This window comes from Pseudochaenichthys georgianus, chromosome 7 (assembly GCF_902827115.2).
Source record: "Pseudochaenichthys georgianus chromosome 7, fPseGeo1.2, whole genome shotgun sequence".
In the NCBI taxonomy this organism is placed as follows: domain Eukaryota; kingdom Metazoa; phylum Chordata; class Actinopteri; order Perciformes; family Channichthyidae; genus Pseudochaenichthys; species Pseudochaenichthys georgianus.
The window spans coordinates 1,595,182-1,619,314 of NC_047509.1; the positions used below are offsets into that span (position 1 = coordinate 1,595,182).

The 24,133-nt window shown below is 42.1% G+C and overlaps 1 protein-coding gene across 1 annotated transcript in view; it reads right to left on the reverse strand.

The window, feature by feature from the left end:
* Positions 1-14,157: 14,157 nt before the first annotated feature.
* Positions 14,158-24,133, reverse strand: part of plxna3 (plexin A3) — a 151,380-nt gene continuing 141,404 nt past the window's right edge. Inside the window, 8 exon segments of the mRNA XM_034087271.2 lie at positions 14,158-17,539; positions 17,915-18,065; positions 18,951-19,163; positions 19,296-19,465; positions 20,166-20,278; positions 21,503-21,580; positions 21,745-21,841; positions 24,069-24,133. The exon segment at positions 24,069-24,133 is cut by the window's right edge and continues 39 nt beyond it. Of these exon segments, the coding sequence (XP_033943162.2) occupies positions 17,444-17,539; positions 17,915-18,065; positions 18,951-19,163; positions 19,296-19,465; positions 20,166-20,278; positions 21,503-21,580; positions 21,745-21,841; positions 24,069-24,133 (983 nt within the window). The 3' untranslated portion in view covers positions 14,158-17,443.

Consider the following 24,133-nt stretch of genomic DNA (forward strand, 5'->3'; position numbering starts at 1 on the left):
GTGTGTGTGTGTGTGTGCGCTTTAACTCTGGGATTGCTGCCCATAACGTCTCATTAATTCCATGGCAACAGGCCCACTGGACTACAGACGGGGAGCTGATGAAGCTGCGTTCAAACAGCAGCCGACGAAACTCTGTATTTTCAGGAGTTGGCTACTGACGATTTGTTTGTGCATTTAAATTCTTGTTTCTAGGTGGTTGTGGGGACCGCTGTTTGACCGGGGACTCAGGTAGGGCTGTGAGAAATGTATCCAAAACGTCAACAGCAATGTGTGTGAAGGTGTGTGCTATAGAACCAATGAACACACACATACTGATGGTCCCATTATGATATTAAAATGAAGGTAGGTTATTTTACTTCCGGAACATCAGGATATAACACTGCTCCAGCACATTGTTCGTGATAGACTAAGGGGCGGGACATCTCTAAACTGTTGACCAATCACAGCAGAGCCGGCCAGCTAACCAATCAGAGCAGACTGGGCTCTGGTTTCAGACAGAGGGTGAAAAGAGGGGCTGCAGCACAGGCAGTATGAGAGAAATAAAGAGCTTTGTGAACATTAGAGCATGGAGACATGTCCCAGTAGAGACATGTCCCAGTGGAGACATGTCCCAGTGGAGACATGTCCCAGTAGAGGTCAAAATACAAATATGAACCTGAAAATGATCATAATGGGTTCTCTTTAAAAGTGTTGCTGAAGAGAGAACATTTGAAAATACATTTCATTTGCTCATCATATATGTACATGAATCAGAATACCTTTAGTCCCACAGAGGGGACATGTGCAGCAGGAAAGAGCCACAGACAGCTTAGTGTTGCACATCTTACATGCGTTAAAAAAGTACTAAGTTATATTATAATAAACAATATGCTAAAAAAAGATAAAAACTAAAAAAGTTACATAATTTTCAAAAATACAGATAAAAAACAAATCAAATCTACAAATCAAATCCTGTAGCAGTTCTTAGGGTTTAGCAGCCCGGTATACATTACAGTTATTAAAGATGGCATATGTATATAAAGTATATATTGCACATAGTGCTGCGTACCGGTACGCCGAACCGGTACTGGACTTGTAAAAAGTTTCGGTTCAAGTCCGGTTAAAACCGGAACGTCGGGAACCGGTACTTGGACTCGCAAAAAAACTAGCACTTACGTATATTCTGGTGTCTGTGGTTCTTTAAAAATTCCCTGATAAACGTTATTCAGCGTCAATAAATGAGTGCTAATCCCAGTGTGCTCAGTGTACAACATCACATGTCATTTCACCTTCGATTCACGGTTTGAAGACGTAGCATTTCGCCACATGCTAATGCTAACCGGAAGTGAATAATTTTCAGAATAAAAGTATTAAGTTAATAGTGTGAACTTCCGTTTTTTCAGAATAAAACTCATTTAAATTAAATAGTGTATTTAATTCAAAATTACGCCATATCAACATTGATTTTAATTTCTAACAATATGTATGTACATCACTATGTATGTAGTATGTACTGTATAATGTACACATGTAGAGTTGTGGAAAATACATGGTGTACAGACAGTACAGTACACTCACAGTGTAGCCTATCCTGTATAGTAGGTGTGTGTAACAGTGTATGCGTATAGTCTACTCTACACTTTAGGCTCAGTCAGCTCAGGGACTGTTTGGTTACTTTAGTTTGGTAAATGAAATACATGTTTGAACTTTGTAGTAGTTCACTGTAGTTGCTGTCATAAGTCATTTGTAGACTAAGTGACAAAAAGTTTTTTTTTTACATTTGTACTTTTTAGAGAAATGTAGACACGAGTTGGAAGGGAGCAGCAATAAACCTGACGAGTTTGAATTTGAGTTGATTATGAGTTAATTTTCAATTGATAATTAGCTCACAATAAGTTCACTTTAGTTACTCACACAACTTGACACAAGCCATGGACCTCTGGACCTGAACCTGAACCTCTGGACTTGAGTCCGGACCTGAACCTGAATGTGAGTCCAGGTACGCAGCACTAAGTTGCACATAGTTTGATGGCAACAGCAGCAAGTTACACAATCTACAAAATACAAGATACAAACCTTGTAACAGTAACAAGGGTTTAGCAGCCAGGTATAAATTACACACTTATTAACGGCATATATATATTGCACATATAGCACATATTGCACGAAGTTGGTTTGTATTTAGCAGCAAGGGGTGATATAGTCTGTGTTGTGGTGTGGGGGGGGGGGGGGGGTCTACTAGGGGCTGTGCTGGTTGTAAAGTCTGACCGCTGCAGGGAGGAAGGACCTGCGGTATCTCTCTGTGAGACAGGTGGGGTGCAGCTGCAGGAGCTGCACAGTGAGGACAGGGTGTCCTGCAGGGGGTGGGACATATTGTCCACAGGGAGGACAGCTTGGCTGCCATTCTCCTGTCTCCCACCTCCTCCACAGTGTCCAGAGGACTCCTGTCTCCCACCTCCTCCACAGTGTCCAGAGGACTCCTGTCTCCCACCTCCTCCACAGTCTCCAGAGGACTCCTGTCTCACCTCCTCCACAGTGTCCAAAGGACTGCTGTCTCCCCTCCTCCACAGTGTCCAGAGGACTCCTGTCTCACCTCCTCCACAGTGTCCAGAGGACTCCTGTCTCCCACCACCTCCACAGTGTCCAGAGGACTCCTGTCTCCCACCTCCTCCACAGTGTCCAGAGGACTCCCCAGGACAGAGCTGGCCTTCCTTACCAGTCTGTTCAGTCTCTTCCCGTCAGCAGCCGAGATGCTGCAGCCCCAGCAGGCCACACCATAGAAAATGGCTGACGCCACAACAGAGTCAAAGAAGGTCTGAAGGTCTGAAGGAGTGCCCCCTCCTGGGGGGGGGGGGGGGGGGAGTGTTGGCGCCAGAGGAGGTTCCTCTGGAGGAGGTTCCTCTGGAGGAGGTTCCTCTGGAGGAGGTCCCTCTGGAGGAGGTTCCTCTGGAGGAGGTCCCTCTGGAGGAGGTTCCTCTGGAGGAGGTTCCTCTGGAGGTGGTTCCTCTGGAGGAGGTTCCTCTGGAGGTGGTTCCTCTGGAGGAGGTTCCTCTGGAGGTGGTTCCTCTGGAGGAGGTTCCTCTGGAGGAGGTCCCTCTGGAGGACGTTCCTCTGGAGGAGGTTCCTCTGGAGGAGGTTCCTCTGGAGGACGTTCCTCTGGAGGAGGTTCCTCTGGAGGACGTTCCTCTGGAGGAGGTTCCTCTGGCACCAGAGGGTGAAGTCCTGCGTCAGCTCCCTGTACTCCCTGTCGTCCTCGTTGGAGATGAGGCCAACGATGGCGGAGTCGTCAGAGATCGTCTGCAGGTGACAGGTTGCAGTGTTGTGGGTGAAGAGACAGCACCGTCCCCTGGGGGCCCCGTACTGCTGATGATGGTGTCTGATCGACGCTCCCTGGTCCTCACGTACTGTGGGCGGTTGGTGAGGTATTCCAGGAACCAGGAGGTGAGGAGGCTGCCACCATATTACTTGAGTAATACACACACTGAATGTTACCACACACACACACACACACACACACACACACACACACACACACACACACACACACACACACACACACACACACACACACACACACACACACACACACACACACACTCACACTCACACGCACACACACACACACACACACACACACACACACACACACACACACACACACACACACACACACACACACACACACACACACACACACACACACACACACACGCTGACTCAGCCTCGTCATAATTTCTGTCCCTTGTGGTTGCCGTGGTGACCGCACCATGTGATCAATAGCAGAGCTGAAGCGGATCAATTTACTCCTCGTCTGTTCTGCTTAATTGATTGATTAGAAGCTCTAATGGACGCCGTCCTTAACGAGCCATTAGCTAATTGGCTGGAGGTCTACTGATAGGAAGGAGGTGTGTGTGTGTGTGTGTGTGTGTGTGTGTGTGTGTGTGTGTGTGTGTGTGTGTGTGTGTGTGTGTGTGTGTGTGTGTGTGTGTGTGTGTGTGTGTGTGTGTGTGTGTGTGTGTGTGTGTGTGTGTGTGAAATAACATGAGATAGTCTGTTTCTGATGCTCCCGTTCAGACAGATGACATTAGTAATGGGCCAATCGATAGAATTAGAGGAATATGAAAATTGAAAAGAGAGAAAGGAGAGAGGAGTTAAAATGTCTAAGGTTAATGTATTAACTGTATTTGTGTATTAAAGGGGCCTTTCTGCTCAAGTGCAGGCTTCTTTAAAGAGAGGGAATGTGTTTCAATACTCAAGAAATATCTATATATACTAGAAGTATTTAATATTTGAGCATTTAGGCTCTTTCTTACTGCTGGTCTGGATTAGACTATATTGGAGTTTTAACTTGTAGAATATTTTGTAATTTTGTGTATTTTAATCCTATAGAAATCCTGGTAATCAAATATTGTATCCAGGTTAAGAATTTAAATTCAATATTAGAATATTTAAATCTCAGATCACTTAAAATGGCTTCATTGTGGCGTTGAACTGATCAAACAACTCTCCAGGGATTAGTCTGTCCCTAAACTTTAGTTACTGGTGGCTTAAAAGTTGCACAGGGATAAGTATGAGTTTTGATCGGGTTTAGTCCCTGCACAGCAGACACTATTTTGATCCATCACTCCCTGCCTACTGTTGCCAGTTCCCAGGCACCAACTGAGAATAGACCAATCCAGTGGGACGTGTCTATCACTTGGAAACAGGCTCAATCATCTCAAAGCTAAAGGCTCCAGAGTGTTTTGGGACTGGATGGTTTGTATTGACCTAAATATCTTCATTAATGAACAACAAATCTGGGTCCAGTCTAATCTCTGGAGGGTGCGTGTCATTAGAAGCTCAGAGGATAGTCTGATCCACGGGGATGCACCAGTTTCCGTATCACACAAAGGATAATCTAAAAATGTAAATAAGAATTTAGAAGTCATTAAATGGTGATAATAATAATTAATACTGACATTTTTTGAAGCGATAAGCGTCCCGCAGTTCTGTACTCGGTCTAATCTCTGGGGAGGGATGGTTAATTTGCTCCTGAGGGATTGTGGGTATTTTCATCTCCCTAACAAACACTGAGAGCCTCATTAAGTGAAGCTCCGAGGGAGAGAGAGTTCGGTACAGTCTAATCCCTGGATGACTGGACTCTCTTTACTCAGTGTGTTCAGGCGTTTAGACCGCGCCAACTGTTGAAAGGTTCATTCGAGAGAAGGGACAGTGCACATTTATAAATACACATGGTAGAAAATGCCAGAATTAGCCAGAAATACTACTTTTCATCTGTTTTCCCTGGATTACCTACAAAAAGATAACTTCCGTACTTCAACAGGAACTAAAATGGGCTTCAGTTTAAATTCTGGAAATGGAGGATACTTGTAAAAAGCAGTAGCAGTGACAGACATACAAGTTATGTGAAGACTATCATACATCTATTCATTGTGAAGAAGGCCACATCACACCCAAGGATAATATCTTTAAGGTTTAATGTAACAAGGATTATAGAAAGGCTTAATTCAAGCCTTTTATTTTGTATGTGTACGACTCCAGTGAAGCAGTCATCACCGATGCATATCTGAGTTCTGACAGCTCAATAGAATTAGAATAAGAATGCTGACGGTTTTGTCAGAGACGCCCTGGAGAGAAATTGACATGAAAGGCAGCCATTTAATTGCATATATATATATATATATGTATTATGTATTTACAACCAAAGCCAGAACCGACAGACCAAGACCATTCCACCTTTTGTATTCAGTGTGTTCATTTGTTTAAAAATGTTTTGTTTAATAAATAAATAATTTATTGTTGTTTTTTGAGAAGCACTTTTGGGCTGCATGTTTGTAGAAAGTTGAGATGTATTGAAATAAATACATTTGAAGGGTGCAGTGATTCTTAATTACTAAACAGTCCATTTAATTTCATGATGTGTCAGAGAAAATATTTTTGATCTAAATGTCTCTCGACTCAAACAAACATCAGCAGAATAAAAACACGCTGACTGTGTGTGTGTGTGTGTGTGTGTGTGTGTGTGTGTGTGTGTGTCAATGTAAGGCTTCGAGCAGAGATGAGGAAACTCATGACTCATCGTTTTTTTACCGTTTATGATTAACGGTTAATTTGGGAGAGTGGCTCTGTGTGTGTGTGTGTGTGTGTGTGTGTGTGTGTGTGTGTGTGTGTGTGTGTTAGTGACACACACCTGTAGATGCTGAGTGGGCAGCTGGTTAACTGGCAGCATAGTCTGAGTCAGGGCTTTACACACACACACACACACACACACACACACACACACACACACACACACACACACACACACACACACACACACACACACACACACACACACACACACACACACACACACACACACACACACACACAGAACTGTAATCAAATCAGAGCTTTAATCTTAAACGAACCTCGTTTGTCTCTCTGCTGCAGCTCGTCATCTTAACGAGCTCAGACACAAACCAGCGCTTAGCCCCGCCCACTTCCTGCCATACACTGCGCTGATTGGTTGTGATTCCTCTGTGATTGACAGGTGGGTCACATTCCTAGCATTCTGTGCCATTTGGATTCCCAACACATTACATCATATATTTTGCATTTAAAAGTTCCAATGCTTATTTTTAAAAGCTTGGTTCTACATGTGTATTCCCCTCTACTATAAAACAATGTTATTTACTCAGGATATTCAAAAATCTAAATAATTACTCAGATTTTAGCACAAGTCGGCCAAATTGCTTGTGTTGTTAATTAATTTTTATTGTTTAAAGTAAAAAAAAAGCATGTGTCCCCTGTTTGAACGTCCCCCCTGTTACTCTGATTTGAATCCCTCTGGACACGCCCCTTTACTATTCTACTATTTGTATGACTCAAGAAGGATGTATTTTCAGTGGGAAAATCATCTTCAAGAAGCAGAGTAGGTGCCATAGGTAAGCACGCACTCTTCCTTTAACGTTTTTTAATGTTTTTTTAAAGAACTGATCTGTTGCGGTAAAGCATAACATGTCCACCCTGTTATGCTAATTTCAACCCAGTTTCACGGCATTTCGTGTTATAGTCACGAAATTAACCTATTGATTCGTGTTCACCGACACAAACACGATTTCGCCATTTTTTTCGTGTCACACAGAACGATTTTAAAAGCAATGTAAATAATAACAAATCATAAGGAAAAACAGATTTTTAAAAAATTGAGATTTCAGTATTCTGACACAGAACGATTTTAGAAGCAATGTATTTCTATTGGTAGTGTGTTTCGTGCCTGCACCAAATAATAACAAATTAGAAGGAAAAAAAGATGACAAAAAATACAGCTTTCAGTATTCTGAGGCTCTGAGCCACTGATTTTCCTCGCGGACGGCAAACATTTTTAAAATAAAAGGGTTAGAGTTTTGGGGGGGGGCTAGTGACTTATCCGACCGGCCCACTTCTGTAACGGCCCATCGGGATTCGTCCCGAACGTCCCGATGGCCAGTCCGCCCCTGGGTTAGGCTTAGGGTAAGATATTGAGTAAGAAAATCTTTTTATGAACCACAAGACGTGCTGCTGCCAACCCTCCCGATTTTCGCGGGAGACTCCCGATTTCATTGCTCTCTCCCGGTTTCCTCCCGGGGTCATATTTCTCCCGCATTTCTCCCGATTTCTGACACAATCAGATTTACTCACGACTGTTTCCACTCGGACTTTAATACAGCTACACCATTGTTTTGGTTTCCATGGTAGCACGTCTCTTTAGCAGCGTCTGAGAGGGTGAGGAAGATAGTCACAAGAATCGACAACTCTACCCTCTGCTCACTCCTTTCCTGTCAAATACAGCTCCAGCCCCCACACATCAAGGATGGTGCTACAGGCCGCAAGGCAGTGCACTTAGAACTACAACAAGCATGTTAATGTTAATGTAATACAGCTCCGGCGACCCACATTGCTTTTAAAATCGTTCTGTGTGAAATGCGAAAATCGTGTTGTTGAACACGCATCACTAGATTAAATTAGTTTCGTGACTATAACACGAAATGCCGTGAGACTGGGTTGCTCATTTTTTGTGGAAACTGATTAAATCAAATATCTTTCTCTGTATCACCAAGTGCTCGCTTGATTATCATCACACATGTAGCAATAACCAAGTTTATCATAAAATGTCCACCCTGTTACTATTTTTCACATTAAGGACACACATGTCTTAAACATAATATCCTGAGATTGACCAACATATCTTTCTTATACAAGCCATCATTCGGATTAAATAAAAAAAACATGGGAAATGATGTGTTTTACTTTTGACTAACCTAGCTGAAATGGCACTGAATGCTAGGAAGGACTTTAGAACTGGTACAGGTAAGAACATACGATGATTAACGAGATACTCTACAGACTTTAGGTCAGATATCACCTCAGAGGGCAAATGAATGAAAGGGTTTGCCAAGCTTGCACAAGAAAGTTAAAAGAAACAGTTTATTTCTCAAAGGACCCGCAGGTTGGAGAGCTTTTCTCAGTGCACTGCCAAGAAAATCCTGCCTCCATACTTGTGTTTTATTTTGGTGAATTCAGACATTTGGCGAAGTGGGTCCCGTCTTTATGCAGTGCATTTATGTGTCTCTTAGCGTATAGTGTTGAAGGTAACTGAAGCACATTGGCATTTTGGGATTTAAAGAGGCCCTATTATGCTTTTGTGGGTTTTCCCTTTACTGTAGTGTGTTATATAGATATATAAAGAATGGAAACATGTCACAGTAGAGGCATAAAACATAATTATGAACATGAACATGAGCAGATAGGGCCCCTTTAACCTGCATTCTCTGTAACATCCAGCAGGGGGCAGTGGGAGCAAAACGATGTCAGACTGTATAAAAGTCTATGAGAAAATGACCCGACTTCTCACTTGATTTATTAGCTCAGTTAGCATTTATATGATTGGTTTATGGTCTCAATCTTTAGTGTCAAGTCCTCTTCAATACAAATGATGATCATTTATTAAATCACGGTCCCATTTAGTGTAAAATAGACGATAAAGTACCTTGTAATTGACAGGTCGCTGCAACCAATTTGTTCCCCGACTGTGCAATAGCCTACAACATGTATGATTGTTTATTACTGGCTGCTTGCTAACTCTCATTATTGTGGCTTCCCAACAGAAGAGGGCAGTCATGGTGTAATTTCATATGGACTAAAGTTTAAAATATAGAGACTGCATTCATCTTATACCATAAACTGAACCTCAGCAGCTGAAAGACACTCACAAAGTAAAGTGCGTGTTTGTTTCTCAAAGCTAATCTTTAAAAAGCTGAACACATGAGCTCATCTCTCCGTCTCACCTCCTGTCTGTCTGGTCCTTCTCTCTCCGGTGTATTTTAATCAAGTGTGTTTTCAGATAATGAAAACCTGTGATAACGGTTCCTTTGTTGCACCCGCTGATAAGCCCTGCAAAGCCTGGATCATTGTTCTCCATTAATTAGTGTGTACCCTTGCCAGCACTTGATGGCTGATGCGGCGGGGGACCGTACTTAAAGTCACCTTATAAACAAGCAGAAAATCAGCTGATTGGGAGTCACGCTGCGGAAATACAGGATATAACTGCCTTTGGATGATATTCTGAACGACGGTTGTGTCACTTATTGATGCATTCTGACTTTGTTTTGAATACTTGTACATGTTATACTTAAAGGGTTTATTCCTACTCAGCTATACTGCTATATGTTACTATATTTTGCTTATGTATGCACCATGACATCAAGTCAAATCCTCGTACGTGTTAACTGGTAATACATCTGTTCCTGATTCTATTCCTAATTACCGGAAATAAACCAATGAGTAAAAAACACAATAAAACACAAGTCCAACTTTTCCATTACACTTTAGTGAAATCACACAAATATACAAACTCAGCAGAAGGCAATGGCAATGGTATAAAAACGGACACAGGCTATTACATGAAGAAGATTCATCCTCATCATCATTACATTTTTAACTCAGCAAAAATAAAAAAATAAAAAACAAGGCAATGGCAAATGGTATCAAAAATGGGCCCTGACTACATCCTGGAAAGCGCTGCATCAAGGCGATGTGTGTTTCTGCGGTTTTCAGCGTTCTTCCAGGCAGCATGAATGAAACGGCGGCGCGACGGGAAGCGGATCGTGACGTCATGAAGTCGAGATGTTTTTTTATAATACACGAACGTTTACGATTTGACGATAAACGTTCCTGCCGCGCCGCCTAAATGAACAATCCCTTCCTGAACTAAGACACAAGATCCAGTGTGAGCGGTGCTTCTCGGCTCGCTAACCCAAAACTAAAAACGTAACGTAGACGTGGGAGTTTGGCGACATTTAAAACCCGGTACTTTGTTCAGAAAAGTGCTTTACGGATCAAGTTAATTTGAACGTAGAGGATCCGGATCCTGCTGCAGCGGAGAAGCACCGGCTGAGAATAATAATCATGACAGTAATAATAATTATATTATGGTACAATAAAAACATCCGACTCCCCGTTTCAGCTCCGTGGGGAGTCCAGTGATTTTGCTGTTGCTATGATACAATGACGCCAGCTGTGATTGGCTGTCGGCTCGACTCATCTGTCAGTCAACCAATCGTGTGTCAGGAGTCTGCAGAGATGGGAGGGGCTTAATGAAGGGGGCGGAGTCAGTCAACTCCCATAGATTTCCAATGGGAGATCAGATTGATTTTTTAACGGGGAGTCATCTTAGTCGAAATGTAATAACTGAAGCTCCGTCTGACTAAACATGTTCTGACCACTAATCCACAAAGCATCGAGTTTAATCTCCCATTGGTGTACAATTAAACTATCCTGATTTCCCATGAAATCAAGGAGAGATTCATTGATTTCCAGAGGGGTAACTGTGACCTTCGGATACATGGTGGCTGTACAAGTCTCCCGTATATGCAAATACCAATTATTTAAAATGGAGGATTACTTAAGGTTAAAACCAACCCAATGTGAGGACATTATTTTATAGCTAGGATCACATAAAACTTCAATTTATTTTCCAATGAGAGATTTGTAATGGATATAAGATGTTGTTTACAAACCGCTCAATGGAAGTCAATGGGATGTTGAAGCCTCCATTGATTATAAAAGCGAGTCGCGCTATTCTTAATTTGTTGATGAAGGGACATTTATGGGATTGGTTTGAAATGGGAAAATCCTTAAAATCCACTTCATAGCATCGATTTTATCCAATGGGAGCCCACTTTAACATCATTGGCACCATTGGTTTAATTGGAGAACATCATGTATTTCCAATGGGAGATTAGAAAAAAGCTTTTTTTAAACCAATGGGAGGTTAGTTTAGCTCGATTGATTTGTTTCCCGCTCCCCTCTCTGCTTATTAACTCCTGGAACATCGTCTGGATTGGAAGTCAGAGTCGTCGTAAGATTTAAATAAATCCTCCGATGGATGATTCTCATTAATCAAACTGATTCCTAAATGATTGGAAAAAGGGATGGATTTGAACACGGACAGGATGGGAAACGACCAGATTAAAGCTCTACTTCGGCTTGTTTTTGAATCTGGTTTCTATTCAAATGTTTTCCAGAGCCAGAACAGACGCGAAAAAGTGAACACACAAAGTTTTCGTATCACTCTTCTTATCAATGTAAGAAAGTGAACTAAATTAAGATTTGTGTTTACAATTTAGGGTGAAAACTAAAACTAGTCGATTTAAAATGACACTTCTGAACAACAGGATAGCGTTACAGAGTCGGTGGTCATTTCCCAGCCTGCACACGGACGTATGATAACATGAAGTGTGTCAAATGTGTGTGTGTTTATGCAGTAAAAGTATGACATCGAGCTCTTCTCTCTCTTCAACGCTGTACAAGCTAATAAACATCCTCCCACAATAAATATAACTCATCGTAAAAAATAAATTAAAAGAAAATAATCAATAAATATCTCATCGCTGGAGAACGTTAAAAACTCTGAGCCGTGTGTGTGTGTGTGTGTGTGTGTGTGTGGACAGATGGATGGACACGAGGTATCAATCCAATTGTTTTGTTTGCTCTTCCAGGAATTACCCCCGGCCCTCCATCCGGCCTTCAGTCTCAGTTACCTCCTCCCAGCTGTGTGTGTGTGTGTGTGTGTTCAAAAGATGGATATGATTTTAAAATGTGTGTATGTGTAGAGACAACACACACACACACACACACACACACACACACACACACCCTCCCACACACACACACACACACACACACACACACACACACACACACACACACACACACACACACACACACACACACACACAGCTTGCTACCACAGTGGAAACGCATCCAAACATCGATTTGTTCCGGACTAATTTAAAGTGTATTTCGGAGGTTTCCTTTCGCTGGTATCAGGATGGAAATCAGAGCGAACCGAAAACATTTCAGTTTCTCAGATTCCACGACATTTGTTACAGAGATACCGTTTAAACGGCCACCGATTTAAAGATATACTGTAAAATAAATACGGATTGGAGCTGTGTATAGTTGAAAAGTTTAAGCTACTATATGACACCCGAGTACAATTACTTTTGAAGACACCTTCATTTGAGAAAGGATTACAAATTGATTTAACTCAAGAAATCTTAATAAAACTGTGAACATATTTAAACTGATCATAAATAAGTAAGTGGATGTTGATTTCCGTTGTTGTCTTTGCCTTTTCTTTACCAAATGATGTCTATGATAAAAAGTCTAATGTTCAGTTTTCTCTGAATTTCGTTGGTAGCAAAAACTAGGGTTGAAAATGCGGATCAATAGCAGCAGCTTTCTGAACACCTCTTCGGGCCACTGCTGCCGCCTAAGAAGTGAGTCCTGCAGCATCTTGATTCATCAGGACTTGTCTCTGAGTCAATGAAATCAGACAATCATCCAGAACATGTCGGGATGCAATGGATGGAAACCTTCTCAATAGAACCGTTTATTCGAGCTTTTTTGTGGTCGTGATGTTTTGTCAGAAATCCGCCTTTCATGTTGTTTGGCTTAAAACCCGTCTGACATGCTTTGAAGTCGTTAAAAAGACATTCTTTAAAGGATATTCTGAGTGATACGTTTGCTTTCTCTCCTCCAGGACGAGTAGATATTTCTTTCTGCAGATCTCTCCCCGTTTCTCCTTCCTCCCTCCCTCTCTGCACCGGGAGTGTTTTCTCTCCTCCCTCCTCCCCGAGACCTTTTCCTTTCCCGGCCGGTTTTGATGGATGACGTTGCCTCAGTCTTTCTCCTCCCTGATCAGTATTCTCCCTCTCTCCTGCTCTCAGTATTCACACGGCATCTCCCCCTCCTCGTTCCTCTCACTTTAGCATGCAAAGAGAGCCTGACCTCCTCTTTTCTTCCTGATCCTCCCGTTTTATACTCTAATATATATTTCTCCTCTCTGCAATTGATCTGTTTTAGCTCCGCTGCTTCACCTTTCGGCCCTTCTTCTTCTTCCTCTCCTCTCTGCATTGAAATAGTAATTATTTCTTTTCCACGCTCCTCTTCCTCACTTCTCAGCATGCAGCAGGCGTTTCCTATGCATCCTCTCCTCCTCTAAACTCGCATCTCATCCTATACAGAAAAAAAATGTAATATTTTTATCAAAATGGCGCCGAGAACATAATCAAAAACGTGTTTGGCGACTTTGGGTTTAAAGGGCGATCTGAGATTTTTATTTAAAACCATTTTTAAAAAGGACACCGAAGATCCCATCTGAGATTTGGAAAGCTTTGAAGATACCGATCGTTCGATTTAAACGGTACGACTGTAAAGAAAAATATTTTTAATTGAGCTGCAGATACCATCAGTGATTTAACGGTTGAGTTTCCACTGCAGCAGCAGCAGGATAACACACACACACACACACACACACACACACACACACACACACACACACACACACACACACACACACACACACACACACACACACACACACACACACACACACACACACACACACACACACACACACACACACACACACACACACACACACACACACACACACACACACACACACACACTGGGTGAACAGTGGTATTGGTATGGTAGTGGCTTCCCTCCCTGTTCTATAATTAATCATCTTAAAAGGCAGTCTTATTTTTCAGGACCTTTCCTCCATAATCCTTCTCTTCTTCTCTTCTTCTTCTTCATTCGGGTCGTTTTGGCCCCAAAATGTTCAAACGACAGTGAAACAACAGCAAGAAAATGAAAAAAAAGGTGCTTTGTAGCTTTATGGCGTCGCAGAGAGCCAAAAGACAGACGCTGTGGTGGAACATTTTCACACATCAACCAACGAGTCTGATGGTGCCTTCACTAGAGATGCTTCACATTTCTTCAGAGGAGGTCATGTGGTGAGAAACATTAAGTAATGCATGTGGAAATATTCAGGGCTTGGCAAACCATGCACAAAGATTGGTCAATATTCAATGATTTATGTTCCCACAGATTCCCATTTTTGAACCAAACGTTTGGATTATTCTGAAATAAAACCAAAGAGAAGGCTTTGTAGTTTCAAGAACTGTACTGGGAGCCCGCCTCGTTGCACATGACATATTGCCTCGCCGTTTGAATCCTCTGCTGCATGATGTTACGTGAATAAAATGTATTTAAAGAAACCTTTTGAGCGACTCCAACTGCCCCGTCGAGCAGAAACTAGTCGTTGTGAGTTCTCAACAAGGTAAATTATCATTGTTAAATTTTACTTTTGACAAATGTTGACCCCAAAATAAAACCCTGAACAATAAATATAAGTTGTGTGAAGCGAGAATGTTCCACCACAGAAACACAAGGTTGAAGGGGTGCAGCGTTGCCAGCTTTGAAAGTCCTCTATCCAACAATCCAACCATCCTTCAGTCAGAGAATAAGAGCGTTTTACACTGCAGTCAGGTTTTTGCATTACGTATAATCCAACCTCCGTATTTGTTCACGAGCATCAAGATGGTTGGACTGAGATACGATTCCCCCATCTGCAGAAAACATCTGCAAGTTTTAAGGTAAACATGTGTAGGATTGGCAGACAGTGTGAAAGCGCCCTCATTCGCCTCTCGGATGAACAAGAAATCATCAAAACAAAGACTCCATTATAGGCGACACATGCAACGTCAAACCCCACCAAGCCCTCCAAACTGACCCTCCACCCAACACCGCTCTGATCGGTTCAATCAAACGTCCCATTCGGTAAAAGAAAGTACCAAAAAGTCCAGTCGGTTCGTCCAACGTTGACATTCAGAGCAGATATTCACTTCCTTCAAGTTCAGTCCGGTAACAATCCAGTTTGATTCAGTTCCGTCCGGTTTGAAGGCATAACGATGGACTTCGTTCTGTCTCCTGGCTGTCTCTCTTCCTCCAGACTCTGATGTAGCATAATGTTCAGCTCTATACAAGTTCAGCTCCTTAAAATCCATACTGTCAAATCCACAAAGTTCTTATTACATGTTAACATTTCAATATTTCTTTTTTTTCCTTTCTTTTTGTATTCTTTTTTTAACTTTTATACTTTATCATCATTATTATTATTATTATTATTATTATCATCTTTCTTTTTTTTTTTTCGTTTACAATTATGGCCACAAGTCTTCAAAGTTCTTGAGTTACGGTCCGGGTTAAAACTCCAGGTTGTTTTTGATCCGGGTTTGGTCCAAGTCCGGTCCAGTTCTGACGTGATCCGGTCCGGTCTTTACATGGCACTGGGCTTGTAGCTCTGCACAGTATTTCCCCCTGGGCACGGTTAGCATGGCGCTGTAAAGCATGGCTGTATGTGGGTGTATGTGCAAGGTCCGACAATAAAGCGTTCTGCACCAACCAGCGTCAAAGTGTACCGACTGGTGCTGAATCCAGAACCCAAATATCCCGGTTGTTCTGGTCCTGAAAAAATGTCGGTCAGTCAGAAGTTTTTCTGTTTTAGCGAAGAATTAGCGAGTCAACCTGCTTATTTACAGACCTTGCCTGTGTGCCTGTGCTGGAATGTATTCAAAACGTAATTCTGGATTAATTTCTTATATATTCACTTTTCATGATTCTGGCGAATTCCACAGTCTTGATTGGTCGGGCAGTACATTACTAAAGAGTCTTCCTGGCCAATAGGATGACCAGAGGCCAGCATCACTGACCAATGACGGAGAGGGGTTGGAAGGGGGAAGAGAAATTAAAAAGTGGGGTGAAAGAGGGAACTAGTCAGAATGGAGGGAGAAGGGAAGATAGAGAAGAAGACAAAACGAAGGAAAGGGTAAAGTACTAAGAGTTGAGGATGAAGGAAAGGAAAAGGAAAGGGACGGGATTATGGACACAGGTACAGGCGGTCGGTAGGCATTGGGCTCAGTGTGCTGTGGTAAAGAGTGATTGTCCAGAGAAAACATTGGGTGGTTATACAGCAACTTCGAAACTCCTAGATCCTGACGAGGCTTGGCCGAACAGTCCAAGGTCAAGTCAAAGTGTCCCGGCTCATGGGTTCCTTATCTCCAAAGATGAATTCCTGTTATTTTGCACCGTGAATTCACATCTTTGGAGACTGCGCCGTTTTTCCAAGGTAAACTGAAGTTATCAGTTATAGGGACATCAGTTTATTTGCTTCCTTCCCCTTCGTTAAAGCTTGAAACAACAAGTTTGACTTTGACGATTCCTTCCTTGACGGTTGACCTGAACTTCTTAAAGTGAATCAGATTCCTACCATTCAAGGCTAAGGATTCACGACATCAGTAACGAGGCTTCGGACTTCTGCGGTGAGCCTTGACTTGACCTTTTGACATTTAGCCCGGATTCGTCTGGACTACGATGAGGCTTTTGAGATTTTACCCTGACCCCTTGACGATCAGCCTAGTTTCCTGATCCTTTGGACCAGAACAAGCTTTGAAGGTGAAGCCCAGAGACTTGACTAGAACTATTGCTTTTCAACTTAGCATCTAGAATGTTCCCAACCAGGCTGGGAATCCTGATGTCAGGTCGATAAGTCCTCATGTCACATCCGTTGTTTGGTGAAACCTAACTTAGTTTCCATGTCTTTCCACAGCCAGGCCCCTTTTGCTTTGATCCCTGCTTACAACCTGCAGTGAATTTAAATCGAAAATCCAAACCGACAGATGCATCTTGCATCGTTTTCGACCCAAAATGACTCCATTCCACGTTGAAGTCACGTTGTAAATGTATCCAAATCGGTTTGGACACTGATTTTTCAACCCCAAAACCCACCAAACGGAGATAGTTGGGGTCCCAGCCATCCAGGTAATCAGTCTTCAAATCAATCAATCAATCAATCAATCAATCAATCAATCAATCAATCAATCAATCAATCAATCAATCAATCGAGAAATACATTGCTGATGGATTGATTGCTCAAGGGCCGAAGCTGTGGCTGTCAGTTCGGTCCGACACTGAGCAGTTCAGCTGACTGTTTAGACAGTTCAGAAAAACAAAATGTCTTCACTTCCCCCTCCTCCATTCTTCTTCCCCACCCCCCAATCCTTCCATCAGTCCTTCAGTCCGTTCTCTCCTCTCAGCTGCTCCCAGACATCAGGTTGATGGCTTGCTCCAGTTTGTGCCTCAGTTTGTGTTTGCGACAGTACCCGTCCCGATCCAACGCTGTCAGGATCTGCGGAGACAGAGAAAAGACAAAACAGATTGAAGGACCTACAACTATTATAAGTACTTAAATAAATATGTCTCTAACATCACTGATTACATCTGGTTCATTTGAATAAAAACCCACTATTGACGCTAGGATTTCTTCAAGATTCTAGACCGTTTAAGTTGGTCTGAAGTGTTTTAACTCCAACATCTAGTATCAAATCACTTTATAATTCGACCAGGGTGTTACCAAGAAACGTACCAGGTACTATTCAGAACGTTTGCTAATAAAAACCAAAGAACAAGTCGTCTGATTCAGTTTACATGCAGCATTACCATCTAACATGTACCCATGACGCCTAACATTGTTAAAGAAAGAAGTAAAAGCCCCCCCTCTCACCTCTTCCTTGTACTTGTTGATGTAGAAGTAGAGCTCACTGAGTGCGCTCAGTGTGTTGAACTCGGTGCCGTGCAGACGGGACTGCTCCACCAGGTAGGCGTCCATGTCCTGATCACTGATGCTGGGCATCTTCGCAATATCCCTGTAGTACCTGCAGGACACACACATGGAGGTCGATAAACTTGTTTCTAATTATGTCAACAAGCTAATGCGTTTCTTTTGTTTATCTTCCCAGAGAATTACCTAAGACTCCAGAACTGAATCTGTAAACATTTGTAACGTATTTCTGCCCTAACAGGCAATTGGATTATAAGTCGTCGACACTGATTAATTTCATTTATGTGTCTAAAAAGTTGTTTCATCAACTAGTTAGCAGGTCAGCTACCTCTTCATGTAGCTCCTTAGTTAGCATGTTAGCTGAGATTGCACTCAGTTTTGTAGTTGTTTATTGTTTGTGTTTATGTGACAGCTTGATGACGGTTAGATCTCTTGCTGTTGTTGTAGTTTAGGTAATTAGCACGTAAGCTAAGTATCCATCTGGTTTCTGTTGTTTGGTTAGCATGCTAGCTGCCTCTGCATTCAATTCTTCTGGAGTTATTAACTAGTTAGTATACAAGCTTCCTTTGTATCCAGTTCTTATGTGTGTATTACAATTATTTTAGCTGTTTACGTTTGTCAGCTTTCTTTCCACCGAACATTTGTAGAATTCTTAACTGGTTAGCATATTAGCTACCTCTCGATGCTATTATTACATTGTATATTAGAATATTAGGGTTGGATGACCTCATTGATACCTTTAGGATACACAAACCCTTGCATGGAAAATGTCTATTAACCTTTACAGAATATTAGCTGGTTATCATGCTAGCTACCTCTACATTCATTTCCTGTGGAGTTATTAACTAGTTAGCATGAAAGCTACCTTTGCATCCAGTTCTTATGTGTGTATTACAACTGTTTAGCTGTTTACCATTAGCTACCTCTCCATGCTATTATTACATTGTATATTACAGTTAATGATCTCATTGCTAGCTACCTCTCCACCCAGCTCTTGTAGTTGGGGATGTCTTTAGCGTAAAGCAGCTTGTTGGATGGAGAGTCTTTTCCGAGCCGATGTTCGGACGTCGAGCAGGAGTCCATGAAGGTCTGGGCGACGACCGACAGACAGGCGTCCGTGATGCTGCTCTTATGGATGTCGAACACAAACTGAGGGTTCTTTATCACGTTCACCCAGAACCTGAGAGGAAGGCTACAGAGACAAAGATAACATTGTTTAATGGAGAGGATCAGAAACACATGGATCCTAATGTTGAAGCGCAAGACGTTGACCAGTGATATTTTTTTAACAAAAACCTTTTACTGTTTTTTGATTTCCTCTCACCAGTTGCTCTTCCAGGTGTGTCGGACGTCCGGGTCTGTGATCTGTCGTTTGTCCGCCTGCTCGTCCAGGAAGTCGAACATATATTTGATAGCCAATGGGAGAGCAGATCCCCGGTGGGCGGTGCTGAACACCGTCTCAAACAGGTCGTCCACAAACTTCTGCAGCGTCCCCTGGTGGTGGGAGGACCAAAGCACCGGAGTTAATATTTAAACAGGCGCATTTCAATTGACTAAATATATCAATTACTGAAATAATAACTAATTAAAGCCTCCATGGTGGCAAGTTCCGTGAATTGTAATATCTTTGAAGGTCTTTTCACCTTGTTAACATTTTAATATATGCAATGCTTTTGTTTTTGACCAAATATCTGCAGGACTAATAATCTGATACCTTGTGTTTACTACTTATTATATATTGTTAGCAGAATGGCTATACAGACGTTAGCAGTTGCTTGGTAACATCTATGTGAAAAATACGTGTGATATTTTAACATCAGGAACTCTGGTATTTTTCCATTATTCCACTTCTTGTCTTTGTATGTTGATTAAGAATTGTATTTATAAGCCTTTCAACAATGCTACAACAAAATGTGTTTGTGTTAAGATATAATACAAATCCAAGATATATAACAAAACAGTGCACGAGTAAAACATGTCAATACAATATAACAAATGTTATAAATAAATAAATGAAATACTGCAGTACATGCAAACTGTGGCAGGCATATTACATCCATCGCACCGCTTCTTAAATGTCTTCCCTTTGTCTCTGTTTTTTGTTGAGTTAACAGTCAACAGGAAATTAGGAAACAGAAAGAGAGAGATATGTGACTTTGCTTCAACATCATGATTTATTGTTGTGTTTCATTACCTTGGTAGCCAGCAGTCTGGTCAGGTAGATCTCAGAAACCATCTTGCTGCCTCGGTCTCCTTCCCTCTGATCGCTGTGCTCGTGATTCTTCACCAGGTGCCACAGTTTAGTCCCTGAAAGTAAACAAAATAAACACTTTACAGAAAACTGCATAAAGTACGGCTCAATACTACGAATGGCGTTTGGGGGCGGCGAGATTACATGTGAAGTCAAAGCAGAGACGCGGACAGACGCAAATTCGCTCCGACGGCGAGCATGAAGCGGTGGATGCGAATGCCGCGGCACGATTACAAGTACAAAGCACAGACTGTCTGTGTCATGGCGAATACGGTGGTGGCGAAGTCGATAGGGACTTGGCTTGGCAACTGGAAGGTCACCAGTTCAATTCCCGGAAAGACCAAGTGCTACCGAGGTGTCCCTGAGCAAGGCACCGTTCCCTACACTGCTCCCCGGGTGCGGTTCATAATGGCAGCCCACTACTCCTAACACTAGGATGGGTCAAAGGCAGAGAAACCATTTTGTTACATAGTAAGTAGGCCCACTGTGTAATGACAATACAAGTATAAACAAAAAATACAGTCGCTGGTTTATTTATGTCTGTAGGCCGTTGTTGTGAGTGTGGACGGAGCATATACAACGTTAGCTTAGCCGATCTCCATTCAGAAAACACGCATTTGAAAAGGTGTTTCGCCTGCCGTCTGTCTGCAGACTTGTCAAAGCATTAAGTCATGGTTTTTACTAACCGGTATCAGTGTGTTTTTACATCATTTTGAAACGTGTATTACAATTTAATCACGGTAAAATATGTTCATTTTGTCGTAGTTGTAGCCCCCGAGTCAGCGCGCCTTGTTTGAATATTCGCATCGCGTCCGGTGTGAACGCAGCATAACTTTATCATCATATATAAAGTCTATTGTTGTAGCTAGCCAACAGTTTAAAAGGCTAAGGTGGAGATGCATGCCGAGGAAAAAGGCCATGTCGCTTGTCAGATGCCAAAACACATTTGAAAGACTGAAGAGGATTAGATTAGAAGAAAGTCAGAATTCTAACGAGAAAAAGCATTCTCACAATTCCTTTTCCATAGTTCTTAATAATGTAATGCGATTTAATTCAAAGTTAAGTTTATTTAAAGGGCGTCGACACAGGAATACCAAGTGGAGGGCATTGATTCGTTTTTGTACATTCGATCAAGTATGCACTCCACATGCAAATGGAAACAGTCAATTTCTTTAGCCAGCTTACTCGGGACATTGTCTTCTCCTAAACTAAGAGTATACTGTTAATTTAAACCCAGTCAATGTCACGCCCTTCACTAATACACCGTGCTGCCGCAGTACCTGTCTCCTGGTCCGGGGTGATCATCGGCGCTCTGGATCTCAGACTGTCAGGACTGCTGGATGTTCGAAGTAACGACTCTGCAGAAACAAAGAGATAAACTTATCCATCAGTAATCCTCTCTCAGATACTGTGTGTGTGTGTGTGTGTGTGTGTGTGTGTGTGTGTGTGTGTGTGTGTGTGTGTGTCTGTGTGTGTGTGTGTGTGTGTGTGTGTGTGTGTGTGTGTGTGTGTGTGCACGTACCGTATCTGCTCAGGGATCTGGTGAAGGTGAAGGAGTTGGCGATGTTGTACGCAGAAACCTGCTTCTGGACCAGCGCCACCAGGGAGCCGTCTGTAACCTACGGCAACACACAGCAACGCATCAGTCAATCGGCCAATCACAGCGTCAATCAGCTGACTAATTATCCATTCAGTCTGCTAACTCGGTCGATTGGTATCTCGCCCTGGATCTGGACGCTCTCTCCACATGTCAGCGCTGATAAAGAGCCAGGACTCACTCAGAGAGCTTCGCCTCCATTCAGCGGGGAAATATTCAGGTTTTAAAGCTTTTAATCTGCTCCTAAAATGCCATTTATATACAGGGTTTGACAATAATGCTGACTGAGTTAAAGCAGACATTCCTTATGGAGGAAATGTAAATCCTGAGACATAAGGATGAGGGTTCTACAGCACTGTAATCACTCGGGGAAGTTCTGTCGTACCATAAAAAAGTGAAAAATGATTATACATGAGAGTAACAAATGCGTCACTTCCGGGCAAAAAGTACGGCTCCGCCCACTTTTGGGGCAATCCGATCAGAAATGTAAGAAAACCGTTGATTTTCTGATCTTCAAAGCACCCGACGGCCAGACAGGCAAACAATTACATTCAATCATTGGAAATTGACGATCGGGCTCGATGTATGATTAAGTATAGCAGTAGGCGATCGATGTCCACAGATGAGAGTAACATCTACGGCACTTTACGGCCCCGCCCACTTTTGGGGGAAACCAACGCTGTCATTTGAACGGCGATGAAGCCTGAAGCCACAGAGCTCTTCTTTCACTGTCCTTTCTTCGTAGAGGAAGTCCAGACACACTGAACTCTGGATTTGTTTTGATGTTCGAGGTGCACTAAAGCAGTGTTTCTTTTTCATACCAAGGACCACCTAACCAATAAAAAAACACTCGCGGACCACCTAACTCCACAAATATCCCAAAACACATCGTTTTTCTAGAACAGATTATAAATCGCCTGGAAATGGTACAAATAAGTGGCAACATGTGTGACGAAGGTGTTGCCCTGGGCTTTATCATGCAATCGAAAGTGAAACTTAAGCTCGCTCCATTGCGGAGATATTCCCGCGAGAGTGCGAAAAACTTAAATTTATTTATTTATTTCAAATGTGAAATGTTACCAATATACTCACGGACCACTAGGGGGCCACACTTTGAGAAGCACTGCACTAAACGACACAGCAGCTTGTTGGCATGTTCAAACTATTATGTTCCGCCTCGCTCATGAGAGTAACAGCCGGCGAGATTACAGCCTCGCCGGCTGATTTTAATTTAACCATATATCGAGCCGATCGTCGATTTCCAATGATTGAATGTAATTGTTTGCTTGTCTGGCCGTCGTAACCGGGCGCTTTGAAGATCAGAAAATCAACGGTTTTCAAATATTTCCGATCGGATTGGCAAAAACTTCAGAATGTGAATTGACCGCCGTTCGGATGACAGCGTTGTTTTCCCCCAAAAGTGGGCGGGGCTTTACTTTTCGCCCGGAAGTGACGTAGGTGTTACTCTCATCTATAGTTATATATATTTATTCATATTTTCTTTTATTTAATAATTAATTAAGAACATTTTCCCATTAAAATATATTTTTCAAAAATCTTTATTTTAGAAAACTATGAAATATGAAATGTTTTCAAATCAATGCATTCATAATTACAATAAAGCACACACATATTTGTAATTATATAATTGTTTAATGTATCTTTTATTATTATTGGTTCATTTATTACAATTGTTTTATGTATCTTTTAAGCCTGTGTCTTTTTTTTGTTAATTTCTTTTATTTGTATTCTTTGTAAAAGAGGTCTTCACATAAATGTATTTTCAATATTCAGAGACTCGACAAAATGTAAGATCATTTAAAGAAACCTGATATATTCTATTTTAACTGCAGACAGAAGAAGAATATGTAACGCCCGTACGAGGAGAAGTTTGCATTAAGTACAACATGCAATATAGCCTGCACTGCATTCATGTTTAATGTTTGACTTTTCAACTGCCTTTCCTTTCATCTCAAATCGTCAGTCCGTCAGATATCCCAGCATGCAAAGCTGAGGGAGCAGATTTGAATCTCTGATAGTGTTAAATATCTGCGAGGCATTTAAATGATTAAACCCATCATTAAGTTAAATAAAGTTTACACTTTCAAAACTAATGTAATGCTCTTTCCTTACAGACTTCTTCGAGACTTCTCAAATGTATTCTGCAAACCTCTGGTACTGTGATACGTGTGTGTGTGTGTGTGTGTGTGTGTGTGTGTGTGTGTGTGTGTGTGTGTGTGTGTGTGTACCTGGTAGTGTGCCAGCGTGTTCAGCCTCTTCCAGTCGCTCTCGATCTTGGTGGTCACGTCTTCGT